Below are 15000 nucleotides of genomic sequence, written 5' to 3' on the forward strand. Positions count from 1 at the left end.
TTAACCCATTGCGGACAGGTGAGTTTTTTGCCTGATGGCAGGTGTCGTGACGTACATGACAATTTTGGATCTCTGTACTATGTGTAATGAGTGAGTGATGATGACAATTGCAATCATAATTACTATAACTGCTGTAATATTATGCAAATTGGGTTTCACCTAACATCCAAAACCTAGATGGCACCACTTTCTGCTAGCACCAGCAGGTATGAGAGCCTTGAACGGCATTCATCCACAGTCTCTAGGAAGCACTATCTTTAGACAATGATGGCACACAGCAAGTTGCCAACCTCTTGGCAACTGCCTGTGATGGATGTGCAGGCAGAACAAGAAGAGGAAGGTGACTCAAACTATGTCCAGTGTCTACAATATGTCCCTGTGCCAATAGGGATGCCTTGTACTGTTGCACTCACAGTCACAGGTTTCCTTCTTCTGTCCTACCTCTTCATGTTATCTTCACTGTGTATTGTTATATTTTTTGTATTTGTTTATGAAAGTACACAGATACGAAAAAAATGAAATTGTTTTTTGTCCTCCCGTAAAACAACAATACTTCTATCACACTGAGTATAAAGAAGATATTGACCTGATATGGACATCATTCTACAACTCTAGCCAACTGCAGCATTGATAGAGCCTGTGATGACACATGTAAGTCTCTCAATACAATAAAACAAAATGAAATGGCAAACACAAAAATGGGCCTAAGTTTACAATGAGTGACTGAAAGAGAGTGGAAAAAGTCAAAGTACGTTATCAGTGACCGTCCGCAATGGGTTAAGCTATTCTGCCAATTTAGCAATGATCACAAAATATATTTCTTTATCATATTATGAACCTTTTAATGCGTTCAGTGTCCTACTTAGCCATTAACGGGAATAACACAGACCACTGCCATAAACAGATTTCTCAATTATAGAGTCTGCATAATACATCTAAACAATAATCATCAGGCTACCTTAACCTGTCAGAACTTGCAATACTAATGATCAATAACACTGTCTCTGATGAATTACAGATCCACTAAACACCAATGGATGAAAAGACAAGGCTAAGAGGTTCTTCTTGGGCCAAAGTGGGGTTTACAGCCATGCAAAAGGTGACAAGCAGAGTCAGTGGTAAGTCAGATCCAGGATTTAAACAAGCAAATGGACAATATAAGGACTCATTCAGAAAGCAATTGGGAGATTAATGGAGATTACATTCAATATACATATGAAATTTTTTAAAATAAAAATATATAAATATTTAAAATATAAAAATTTATTCATATAAATTTTTTATATTTTTAATAATAAAAATTATATAAAATATATGGAATATATATATATATTTATATATATTTTTATTTTATAATATAAAAAAAAAAATATAAAATATAAAAATATTATATCTATATAATATAATGGGAAAAATATATATATATAAATAAAATTAATATAGGAAAATATATAAATAAAAATTATATAAAAAATTATAATAATAAAAATAAAAATAAAAAATTTATCATATATAGTTTTAAAAAGAAAAATATTTTATAAAAATATAAAAAATATAATAAAAATATATAAAATATAAATTTATTGTTATTATTTTATAAAATAATAACATAAATTATATATATTTTATATATTATAAATATATAATTTTAAAGAATATAATTTAAATAAAATATAATATTTTATATATATATATATATATATTAAATATATATATATATATATAAATATGTATATATATATATTAGGATAAATATAATAATTAAATATATTTTATATAAATAATATAAAATATATATATAAAAAATTTTATTATATAATATATATATTATAAAATAATTATAATTTATATATATTTTATTTTATATATATTTTATATATATAATATATTATATTTTAATAATATATATAGAAATATATTTTATAATATATATTTTTAATAAATATATATATAAATATATAAAAAAATATATAAATTTATATTTTAAAATTTTAATATTAATATATTTTATATATATATTTATATAATATATATATTTATTTTATATATATTTTATATATAAAAATTTAAATATAATTTATATTTATAATAAAAATTTATATATATATAAATAATAATATATTAATATTTTAATAATATAATAATATATATATATATATATAAATATATAATTTTAAATATATATAATATATTAATATATTATATATATTATATATTAAAATATATAAATATAAATATAAATAATATATATATTATTATATATATAAAATTATATATATTTTATATATAAATAAAATAATTATTTAAAATAAATATATATATTTATTTATAAATTATTTATATAAAAAATATATATAAAGATATATATATATAATATAATATTTAAAATTTTATATATATATAAATAATATAAAATTTTTATATATATATTTTATATATTTATATTAATATTATATATATATTATATATTAATAATATAATTATATAATATATATATATAAATATATATTTTAAATATATATAGTATATATATTTATTTATTTTATATAGGAAATTTTTTGTTTTTTTGGGGGTTGGGGGTTTGTGTGTTGTGGTGTGGTGTGGTGTGGTGGGGTTGTGGTGTTGTGGTGGGGTGGGTGGTGTGGGTGTGGTTTTGGTTGGGTGCTTGCGGTGCTTGGCGTGTCCCGTGTGCGTGTGCGTTTTGCGTTGGGTGCTGTGCGTTTAATATATATATATATATTAAAACTTATAATATATATATATTAAATATATTTATATATATAAATAATAATACATTTTATAATCCCAAAAATAAAATATTTTAATATATTTTCTAATATATAATTAATATAAATTTTATATATATATATAATAATAAAATAATATAAAATATTAAAATATTTATATATAATATATATATATATTGAATAATAAAAATAAATATAATTTATAATATAATATATATATATTTTAAAATATATATATATAAATATATATATTTTATAAATATATATATATATAAATATTATACATATAATATAATTTTATATATATTATTATTTTATATATATAAAATATATATATATAAAATTATATAAAATTTTAATATAAAAATATAATAATATATTAAATATATATTTTTTAATAAAAAAAATATATATTTTATATTTATATATTTTTTATAAATATAAATATAAATATATATTTTATATATAATAATATAAATATTTATATATATATATAAAATATATATGCTTATATATTTATATAACCTATATAATAAAATAATTAAAAATTATTATATATATATATACATATATATATAAAAGAATAAAAATAAAATAAAAATAAAAATAAAAATAAAAATTAATAAAAATAATAATTTTTAATTTTTAATAAAAAAATTTTTTTTAATAATAATAAAAATAAAATAATAATAATAAAAATAATAATAACAATATTAAAATAATTAAAAATAATAATAAAAATAAAAATAATAATAATGATAAAATTTTAATAAAAATAATAATAAAAATAATAAAAATTTTTTTAAAAATTAATAAAAATTTAATAATTTTAAAAATAAAAAAAAATTTAATAATAAAAATTTTTTTAAAAAAGGGGTTTTAATGACTTTAATATGATTTTTTAAAAAAAAAATTAAATAAAAATTAACTTTTGAACCCTTAATCCCAAGAAAGGAAAAATATTAAAAAGTTTTTTTTTGAGAGGGAGAGAGAAAAAAAGATTAACTTATAAAAATAAAAATTCATTTTTAAATTTAATATATATTTTTAAAATTTTTAATATATTATATTTTTAATAATATATAAATTTATAATATATATAAAACATATTTTTGAATATATATATAATTTAATTTTTTTTTATATATTAATAATATATATTAAAATTTTATATATATTATAAAATAAATATATTTAATTTTTAAATTTATATAAAATTATATATTTTAAAATATTTATTTATATTTAATTAAATTATTTTTATTTTTATAAATTTTAAAAATTATATATATAAATAGGGTCCAGAATACCGGGAAACCAAGAAAAAATTTTCGGGTATTGGAAATTTAGGCAATAACTTAAAAAGGAAAAGGGAAATTTCAATTTTTGCAAAAATTTGGGGAATTAAAAAATTTTGGGTTTTGTTTTCTATATCAGCCCCTAAAACAAGGAAGGTTTGTTGTACAGGCAATAACACTGACATAATATGACAAAGTAATGCCCATGAAGGACAGGGGTATAGAAGTCAGGGCATTTCCATGGCAACACACAACTGAGAGTGTAAGGTATGTAGACTCAGAGGTATTGTGATAGAATATTTGTGTGATCCTACAGAGACAAGATTTTTATCATTGATATAAAAAAATGTGATTTAGAGAAAAAACCTTTATAAAAAAATGATAGAAGGGGGGGTTTTTGTTCCTTTATCATCCCATTTAGGGAATCCAGTAAAAAGTGCGGGTTTATACGGGTTATCTTGTTAAAATTGGGGAACAAAAAAACACTCAAAAGAACACCCATATACCCATGTATGAAGGGAATTGTTAACTAAACATTGAGGACCTTACTCAAGAGGACAAAGGGAAAAAATTTAATTTTAAATAATGAATTTTAAAAAGGGAAAAAAAAGGGAAAAAAGGAAGGAAAGGAAGGGAAAAAAAGGAAAGGAAGGAAGGGGAAGGGGGAAAGGGGAAGGAAGGAAAAAAGGAAAAAAAAGGAAGGAAGGAAGGAAGGGAAGGAAAGGAAGGGGAAAGGAAGGAAGGAAAAAAGGAAGGGGGAGGGAAGGGAAAAAGAAAGGGGAAAAAAGGAAAGGAAAGGGGGAAGGGAAAGGAAAAAAAGGAAGTGAAGGGAAGGAAGGGAAGGAAGGAAAAGAAAGGAAGGAAAAGGGAAGGAAAAAGGAAAAAAAAAAAGGAAGGAAGGAAAAAGGGAAAAAAGAAGGAAGGAAAAGGAAGGGAAAAGGAAAAAAAGGAAGGGGGAAGGAAAAAAAGGAAAAAGAAAAGGAAAAAAAAATAATTTTTAATTTTGAAATTAAATGAATGAAAAAGGAAACGAAGGAAGGAAAAAGGAAGGAAAAAGGAAGGGAAAAAAAAAAAAAGGGAAGGAAAAAAGGGGAAAGGAAGGAAAGGGGGGGAAAAGGGGGGAAAGGGAAGGGAAAGGAAGGAAGGAGGGGAAGGGAAAGGGGGAAGGGAAAGGGGGGAAAGGAGGGGAAAGGGAAGGAAGGAAGGGGGAAAGGGGAAAGGGGGAAAGGAAGGGGGGGGGAAAGGAAAGGGGGGGGGGGGGAAGGAAGGGGGGAAAGGAAAGGGGGGGAAAGGAAAGGAAGGGAAGGGGGAAAGGGGAAAGGGGAAAGGGGAAAGGGGGGGAAAGGAAGAAAGGGGGAGAAAGGAGAAGGGGAAAGGAAAGGGGAAGGGGAAAGGAAAGGAAGGGGAAAGGGAAGGGGGAAAAGGGAAAAGGGAAGGGAAGGGAAAAAAAGGGAAAAAAAGGGAAGGGAAAAGGGAAGGGAAGGGAAAGGAAGGGCAAAGGGAAGGGAAAGGGAAGGAAAAGGGGAAGGAAAAGAAAAGGGACGGGAAAAAAAGGGGAAAAGGGAAAAAAAGGGAAGGGAAGGGAAGGGAAGGGAAGGAAAAAAAGGGAAAAAAAAAGGGGAAAGGAAAGGGGAGGGGATGGAAAGGGAGGAAAGGGAAGGGAAGGAAAAGGAAAGGGAAGGGAAAGGGAGGGAAGGTAAGGGAAAAGAAGGGAAGGGAAAGAAAAGAAAGGGAGGAAAGGGAAGGGGAAGGAAGGAGAGAAGGAGGGACGGAAGAAATAGGAAAGGGAGGAAAATGAAATAAAAAAAGACAAATATTCCACCCCATCCTAACAAGCAGTTCTCTCACCTGAAGACACCGCCGACTGCAGTCCATCCACGTGCAATGAGGAGAGGGAGTCCAGTGTGGAAACCTGTGGTGTGTGTGAGGGTGTGGGGGGAGCTGATCGGGAGGAAGACGTGGACCCCTGAGTGCCCCCAGGTAGGTGGGTCATAATGCTGCCGCTACCCACTGTCCCCCCCGAGGAGAGAGGAGGAGACTTGGGAGAACCATTGGGGGTGGTCGGTGAGGTCTGGCGGTTCTGCAGAGGAAAAACATGGAGCACAACTCATGACTTGTGAGCAATGGTCTTTGAGATTGTATTGTTGTAATAAACTATCTAAGTATATATTGCAGGATCCATTTGACATGATTTGAGGCTAAATGAAACTACAAACCATATACTATTTTTTGTAAAACGACATGATGTTGTGTCCCAGTGGCAAGTGCTACTACCACAAGATGTGATATCACATCAATCGCCATTATCAGGTTAAATGGTGGCAATGACTTTGTTCACTTCTTAACCCATTGGTCGCGGTGTTAATAAAATATGTAAACAGTCATGTAGCGGGTTTATGTTGTATGGCACAGTGCTATCCCCATTTATGACCGATGCTGCCTTGACAGCAAATCATGCCATCTGCTTCAATGGGTTAATACTAAGCTGTTTTAATTTGGGCCATCTTCCTCTCTGAGAATATGGTTGGCCCAACTAATTGATCACAGATATACATAAAGCTAGGCTAGCTCTATAAAATACTTTCACCCATTACTACTATGAAGCCCATTATACTAACTTGTCATTAATTCATAATGAAAGAATCAATTTTTCCATGTCATTCAATTTCTCTCACACATTTGCTACACACAAGGCTGAACCTGCCGTTTCCCTCAATGAAACAATAACATTGCATACTTTGAGCATCTTCATAAGCCCCTCGAGCTGTTGCATCAACTGCTTGCGTGAATCTTGTAGGTAAGACAAGTTAGACTCCAGCTCATGTCGATGGGACCGCAAAGCACGCAGCTCTGCCACCAGTGTGGGGTTACTGCTGCCCTCAGCTCTTTCCTGCTGCTGCCTGCAAACATACACTCTGTTCCTGAAACCCAACTTTATTTGTAAACACGTGCTGTTTTCTCATCCTTAATTATCCAAACCATACAAATACAAATGAGTTAACATTGGCATATCAGATTTTATTTATGACTTCTTTAACTTAAATCATCATACATCTTCTAAATACAAAATACCAGAAATCACTTATAATTTATCAAAAGTTATACTTCGCCACTGAAGTTCATATCATGCTGTTTTGGTTACCTTATATGAAATATTGTAAATCATCATGATTAGTCATCATCTATCTACATTAAAATATTTACAGAACTTTGTCTTATGTCATGTGAAATATCAAAGCAGTGATCTACTCACTGTGTTTAAATCATAATATTCTACAGCAAAGAAAAAAGACAAAATCACAATTTATATCAACATGTATCTACAATCATCTTCAAACCTGAACTTGTTATGCTAACACATCAATGAAAAAATATACAAATTCATTCATATATAAATATCAACACATGTGTTGTAAGCGATAATTGTATATGTCATGAACAGAACTGCCAAAACTGTTTGAAATATAATTCATTCTAATCTCTTTTCCATGAACCAAAGCAAAGCAAAATTACCTTAAAATATTAATTTCCTTCATAATTTCCCTATTCTTTGCCTCCAGTGATATGATCAGATCTCGCTGAGCAGAAGAGGCATCAAAACCAGGACTTGAGTCCACACTTTCACTTCCCTGCAATAAAAAAGGTAATAAATAATCACTATGTTTTCATTTAGTAGAAAGAAGGTACATTCAGCCACTCTCTTTAACCCTATGACGACGGTGCGTCACACCCGTGTGACACAGCTAAATTCCCGATGCTGGGGCGTCATGTCAGTGTGACGTTTCCAATGCAATATTGCAATGGCCCGGCATAGGGTTTTTCACTTATTGCCACGCCCCGTCAGGAAAGGGTTAAATGGCATAATGTAGTTTCTGACTTATATAAAAAAAACAGTAATGGGATTAATGCTTAACCCTTTCATACTTCATCCTAATATTTTGCTCCCTCCAGGTGACGTCCTAGTACATCATGATTCTCAAACGTATCACATAATCATATGAGATCCATTTGTAAAAATAATGTAAACAAATACAAAAACTTCCATTTATCACCCAATTGAAGCAGGGTGATAATAGAAGCGCAGTGCGGCATCATGATGGGAGAGATTTCGCGCTTAATCACTACGCAAACTTGTTAGTTAGCCAGAGGGAGTGGCATAAAGCAAATATAAGCCCTGAAAGTGAATGGGTTGAGAAATTATATAATATTAATGTAACTACTTGAAAATGTACTAAGATTTACAGTTTAACATATGTATCAGGTATTTCTGTTTAAGATTAAAAATGTTTTGCGAAAGAGGTTCTATGCAAATAGCTGTATATTAACTTTAACCCATTAGTAACTTAAAAAGAATGACTGCTCACTCCACTGAGAGATGAAAGCTTAAACAATAAACATTTGTATATGCTCAAGTAAGAGATATAGAGTAATTACTAATTGATTTTTTACAGCATTGCCAAACATTCATTTTTGGAGTGATTCAATAAAAAAATGAAAATGGAAGGGGAGGAACATACAGAAGAAAGAAATACAAAAAGAATATGTATTAGCAGAGCTTATGTCACCAGAGCACACTAAGAAGTACAAATCAAAATACCAATGAATATGGTATGAGGAAAAATTAGATAAACAAAATTAATGAATCACAACCAAACCTAAACTAATGTGGAATCAAATTAACACGTAGTCAAAGCCGACTTACAGAAAGAGAGGTCTGGTTAGCAAGACGAGCTGCATAATGAGCAATAAGTCGATGCTCCTCATCCAGCTGACTCCAGTCCGGCAAGCTGCTTACACAACTTGCAGAAAAGAGGTCTATGGTTAGTAGCTGACTGTCGGAGCGTTAGTTTTCATAAGTTCTATCAACATGTTAATGGTGCTTAACCTATCAAAAGGAAATATTAGTAAGAAGCTTCGCTCATCTTCAAAATTTGGTTTAATAATTCAAAAAAAAATTTTTATTAGTATTGCCTGCAGTATAATCAGTATTATCAACACCGATGATCCTTCCCAGATGGATTGTTAGTAAAAAAAGTTTTCTATAAATGTTTACCTATCTACTGCCAAAACCAAGAACAATATACCTTCTGCTGGAAGATCGGCTTTCTAAGGAGGTAGGAATGGGTGCTGAGGCTCCCCCTTCAAAGCCATTGTGTGAGGGAAGGGGTGATGGGGGCCTGAAAGGGGGAAGCACTTTAAAATGCAGATAGAGAACAAAAAACTTTTCCTTTTTTCTTTCAAAAATCTACCTTTAACCTGCATATTATAATTTCTGCTTGAATTTATATGTAACTTTTTTTATGGAACATTGTAAAATATGCCAGAGATAAATGAAACACAAAAAATACTTTTTGATACATGACTGAAAATATTTAAAATACTTAAACAAACATGGTCTTTACTGATAGATATGTTATACAGAAGTGTTGGTCTTGTTGAAAAACATCAATGTAAACATTGCTTTAATCACATTTAACATCATGAAGGAAAAAAATCCTCAGTGACAGAAAAACAAGCTAATGAAAGTGGAGAAAATGTGGTCAAGACCTTAACCTATTCACACTGGGGCAATTCTGGCTTTGAATGGTCATAATGCTGGGGTTTTTGAATGCATAAGCCTAACGCCTCGAGATTCTTGGGCGCACAAGCTGCGAGCCTGGGCTGCCTGCTCACTTATCCCAAGCGCCAGCCTTGACCAAATATATCTCGTCAGTGGCGTCAGATGCAAAAACCACGAAATGTGTCAGCACGTCATCCGGCGTGAATGGGTTAAAAGTCATTTTAACCAGAGTGTTTTTCTAGGGGGACCTCTATCATAAATTCCACAAAAAAAATTAAATAAATAATTTCTTTGTAAATAAAAGAGTTCTGAAGACTACCTAAAATAATAACTTACACAATATGAGAGAGATTCAGTGTCTTCTCGGGCATTTCTGGAAATCTCGGTCTGTCTATAGAAGGTCTGTCAGGAACACACTTCAGACTGCGCCGAAAAGAGTGCCGTGTTGGTGTCTGTAACAAGTTTGACATTACTATTGTTACTTGAATTTACAATTACTACATCTGGTTACCACTTCATCTTATGAGGAAGCACTCCTCAATTACCTTGCCTAAAACCCATGAGTTTGCTATTGTACTTTACTCAACTTTTATTCACATTCATATCTATCTGAATTTTTACCCTCACCCATTCTTTGTCAATCAGTCATTCTTTACCTTAAATTGTCCATAAGAGAAAATATATAAAATAATGCTTAACCCATTCATGACAGGACTATTTCAGCTCTAAATGGTCGGAATGCCGGGGTACTCAAATGCATAAGCCTAACGCCTCGGGATTCTCGGGCGCACTAACTACCAGCGAACACTGTACGCCTGATCACTGTACACCCGATCACCCAGCTCGTCGGCCTTGACTAAAAATCTCATCACCAGTGTCTGACCCAAAAACCACTGAACAAGATAGCAAGTCAACCGGCATGAATGGATTAAAATTCACATCTCACAACTGCACCTACTATACACATAATATACATTATATCAAATATATCATAACTAAAAAAAGGAAGATGTTTGAATTACAAGTTATGAAATACAGTATCTCAACAAAACCTACAAAAGCTGTGTACTCCTTGACTTGATGGTGAATGGAGTGAGGGGGAGAGAACCTTCCTAGCCAGAAGCATTCTTGGCACATGCTGTAGTTGTGGCACTTTTCACATTTATATCGTAGTCCAGAGAAGTTTTCCCGTCTGCAGCCATCACACATGGTCTGATGAATAACTGTGAAAGCATGTTTGATTATTGCAACGCTTCATAACTTTTCTTTAATAATCAAAGATCGGTAAGTCCTGTATAACTGATAATTCATATATTTTTGGTTTCTGAAGCCATTTATGACTAAGACAAATTATAATTTTCTATGCAACATAATAAAAGCATCTATTTCATAGCATGTTGCAAAAGATATTTTCTATTTATCCCCTACTTTACTGAGCTTGCAATTCAAGTTTCATCATCAATGCATAATTTAAATACAACAATACTAACTTCACAATGCTAGGCAAAAAAAAGGAAAAACACATCTAAATTAAACACATTATTAAATGAGCCTTGTAAATTTATGTCTTATTATCTCAGCTCAATCTTTTATCAGTGAAACAAAATAAAAAACTATAGCAAGCATTGCTCTAAAAAAAATTAGATATATATAAATTTGGGTTTTATCATCATAATTATTTTACAAGTCTGGAATCCTAGATAATGACTTATAACTTCTCATTTGACAATTACAATAAAAGCAATAGAAATTGTCTACAATGATTATAAATATCTTACAGAATCTCCTACAAAATCAACCTTGGCAATTTTGTCTCTAGTTCCCTTTCTAAATACAATTTGATCAAATACATAAAAAAGCCATGATCTAGGATCCATCTACTGCCGCATCCCATGAAGAGATTTTATGGTATATACGATATTTATAATTCTATGTACATGAAGGCCATCTGAAAAAGTTTTTTTTTCTAGAAACTATTTCCATGTTATCTTTTGCATGTCGATTTTAAACTACAAGTTAGAATTGTTTCACAATCTACTTTAAATATGCATATCTCCTACCAGCTCTACTATTTTACAATACAATGAGTACGTATCTGGGTTATCAGATTTTCCCTTAACAAAAGAAAGATTTTCCCTTTTTGATCTATAAATTACCACCAAATGCTGACATTACATGATTTATTTCCACACAGAAATCAAACCAAAAACCAATTACAGTTAAGTACCTTTTATCATGGTACAATTACTGTGATTAAATTTTACTACTGTGCAGAGAGGGGGGAAATATAAGCTCTGGATTACTGATTCAGCTTTCTTTTTCTTCTTTAACTAATTGTATATTACCTATAATATAGAAAAGTAGTATTATATCTAACCGCCAAAGGTCTTGTCATCATGGAGTCACGTTTTCCTGAACAAAATTCCTGAAAGCTAAAGATACAAAATATATAGTGATCTAAGTACATTTCTTGCTTTACAACATATCTGATGTTAGAATTTCTTTTATCAACTTAGGAAATTATAAAAACACAGTACTATCATATCATCAAATTGCTATTATTGAGTTGAGTGTGTTCTACAGACTGAATGTAACAATGTATGGGATAAAATCTATGAAACTCAAGCACTTGAGCTGTGTAAGATTTCTGTACTAAACAACCTTGAAATAATCATACCACAGAATAAAAAAAGAAATTTAATCTCATTACAATTTCTGTTTATCTTACATTACAATGAATACTATTCACAAAAGTGCCTTCATCATATGTGATACTTCATGTTATGGATAGCAGCTAGCAGCCTATGCCCTATAAACAAGACAAAATAATATCAGATGACAATAACACATTACTTTCACAAGTATAAAAGGGAATAATAGTATTTAGACAAATCACTATACTCTATGGTGATCAAAAATCCAAGTCTAAAAATGACTGAATTAGCTCTAGTGCCTTTCAGTGACATCAATGGACTCAAAACTCTATAGACTGTAATATCAGGTGACAGGAGAGGGTGTGACGATGTTAGACTACAAATCTATCATATGAAATTTAAATTTGCTATTTGGGTCATATAATTTGTTCAAGGTCAAACAACAGACACTGGTTCAAGCTTCAAACTCGTTTTAGGGTGCCACATAGGATCTTACACATGAGAGTGCTGTAGTCATTTAAAATAATACACTACATGCTCACTTTACTATACAATGGTTAACTGATTAATGAACATGCATCTCTTGCATCCCAGTCTCAAAAGTTCCTAAAACAGAAAAGGAGAAAATAAAAGGATAAAAAGGTCTGTAATTTGTAATTCTGACACTCTCAGTCGACTACAGCACTCTCTAAGGATACTTGAAAGTCAGAGGCACTTACACTCATTAACAAAGTCATCATCTATCAGTTCAACAGCCCACTGAGAATCTATAAATTAAAATGTATTGACATCAGCAAACTTCAACCTCTGATTAGTTCAAAATTAAATACCAGTGTAAATAACTTCATTGTGACTCCTTTTGTTGTGGTGATGTCTAAATAACAGGTAATGCAGCTATGCTTGAATATAGTAGTTCTGAAAAGCAGGGAGGAGATATGTAGCCCAAATTGGCTGTAAGTTAGTCACATGACATTTCATACGTTTGAAAAGAAATTTTGAACAGGTTAACTTTGCCTGAAACAAATGGATTTTTCTGGAAATTCCACACAAAAACAAAATACTTTGCACACCAAAGTGAAATACATAAAAGAAAAAAAAACAAATTCTCTCCTGATGCACATCAAAGTGAAATACATAAAAGAAAAAAACAAATTCTCTCCTGATGCACACCAAAGTGAAAAACATTGTTTTCTTGCTCTTTTTGGCCTTAACATTATAGCTCCTCTATCATGAAACAAATAGGTGATAATCGGAAATTCTGTGACAACATGTAAAATTAGGACTCCGCTATATAGCAAGTTTTTCGGTAGACCTTTATTATTTTAGAGTATTTTAAGCATAACAACCTCAGTTTAGAAAGCACAAGTCTTCTATTACTAAAAAAAAGATTTAATACTTGTTTAGTTAAAGTACATTAACCTCTGGCATGCAACCACCCTGAAAATATTTTTTTTACTTATTTTTTAGGCAATACCATACATAGTCAGGCAATCAGAGGAGTAATTAAAGAGAGAAAGACATAGATGCTAGAGAGAGAGAGAGAAAGAGAAAGAGAGAGAGAGAGAGAGAGAGAGAGAGGAGGGAGAGGGAGAGGGAGAGGGAGAGGGAGAGGGAGAGGGAGAGGGAGAGGGAGAGGGAGAGGGAGAGGGAGAGGGAGAGGGAGAGGGAGAGGGAGAGGGAGAGGGAGAGGGAGAGGGAGAGGGAGAGGGAGAGGGAGAGGGAGAGGAGAGGAGAGAGGGAGAGGAGAGAGGGAGAGAGAGAGAGAGAGAGAGAGAGAGAGAGAGAGAGAGAGAGAGAGAGAGAGAGAGAGAGAGAGAGAGAGAGAGAGAGAGAGAGAGAGAGAGAGAGAGAGAGAATAATGATGATAATGATAATAATGGTTATTTTGATGATGACAATAATGATGATAATGATGATGATAATGATGATGATAATGGTGGTGGTGATGGTGATGGTGATGGTGATGGTGATAGTGATGATAATGATGATGATGATGATGATGATGGTGGTGGTGAAGATGGTGATGATGATGATGGTGATGATGATGATGATGATGATGATGATGATGATGATGATGATGATGATGATGATGATGACGGTGGTGGTGATGGTGATGGTGATATTGATAATGATAATGATAATGATAATGATAATAATGATGATGATGATTATAACAGTAATAATAATAGCAATAATATTGGTAATTATAACCACAATAATGATAATAAAACAAAAATGTTCATCCTGAAAACTGCAGAGAAAACTGATAACAACTGAAATGCAAAACATTCATATTATTTCATGTGCCAAATAGGGGAAGAAAATATAATTAACTGTCATCTTAGAGACCAGTCCCTAATCTAGCTAGATACAACACCACTATTTTCATCATAGGTTTCTGTACCTGACTCGGATGCTGCAAGACGATGCAGGAGAGGCAACCAGGCCAGACACTCAGGCCCAGGATCTTCAAGAACCACCTCTAAGAAGTCGTTAACATTGATTCGTTTCACCTGAAAGTGAAAGACGGTAGACAAAGCTTCAGTCTTGTGTCAAAAGTACTCTGAGATCTTATAACAATTCTAATAAAATAGTCTTAAAATGTTGTCTCATAAACAATACAAATTAAAAAACCTTGTTTGTCTCTATATCTCACCCCATCAAAAATGTGTGTTGCTAAATTATCTGAGTAAGCAAAGCTTGGGGACTCAAACACAGCTGCAGGCAGAGCAAGAACCTCC

General features: G+C 31.3%; 1 protein-coding gene across 1 annotated transcript in view; it reads right to left on the reverse strand.

Annotated features, from left to right (window-relative positions):
* The window catches only part of LOC122267762 (dystrobrevin beta), an 82376-nt gene that overhangs the window by 18056 nt on the left and 49320 nt on the right, over nt 1–15000 (reverse strand). The window contains exons 6-16 of the mRNA XM_086554755.1: nt 14916–15000; nt 14664–14772; nt 12979–13026; nt 10662–10828; nt 9942–10057; nt 9130–9222; nt 8748–8844; nt 7559–7674; nt 6783–6966; nt 5894–6125; nt 4229–4299 (exon numbers count right to left, since the gene is read on the reverse strand). The exon at nt 14916–15000 is cut by the window's right edge and continues 67 nt beyond it. Coding sequence (XP_086410881.1) covers nt 4229–4299; nt 5894–6125; nt 6783–6966; nt 7559–7674; nt 8748–8844; nt 9130–9222; nt 9942–10057; nt 10662–10828; nt 12979–13026; nt 14664–14772; nt 14916–15000 — 1318 coding nt within the window. The remainder of the gene's footprint in view (nt 1–4228; nt 4300–5893; nt 6126–6782; nt 6967–7558; nt 7675–8747; nt 8845–9129; nt 9223–9941; nt 10058–10661; nt 10829–12978; nt 13027–14663; nt 14773–14915) is intronic.

Source organism: Penaeus japonicus, unplaced genomic scaffold (genome assembly GCF_977035675.1).
Source record: "Penaeus japonicus unplaced genomic scaffold, GWHDUDI00000001_assembly GWHDUDI00000030, whole genome shotgun sequence".
Taxonomy (NCBI): domain Eukaryota; kingdom Metazoa; phylum Arthropoda; class Malacostraca; order Decapoda; family Penaeidae; genus Penaeus; species Penaeus japonicus.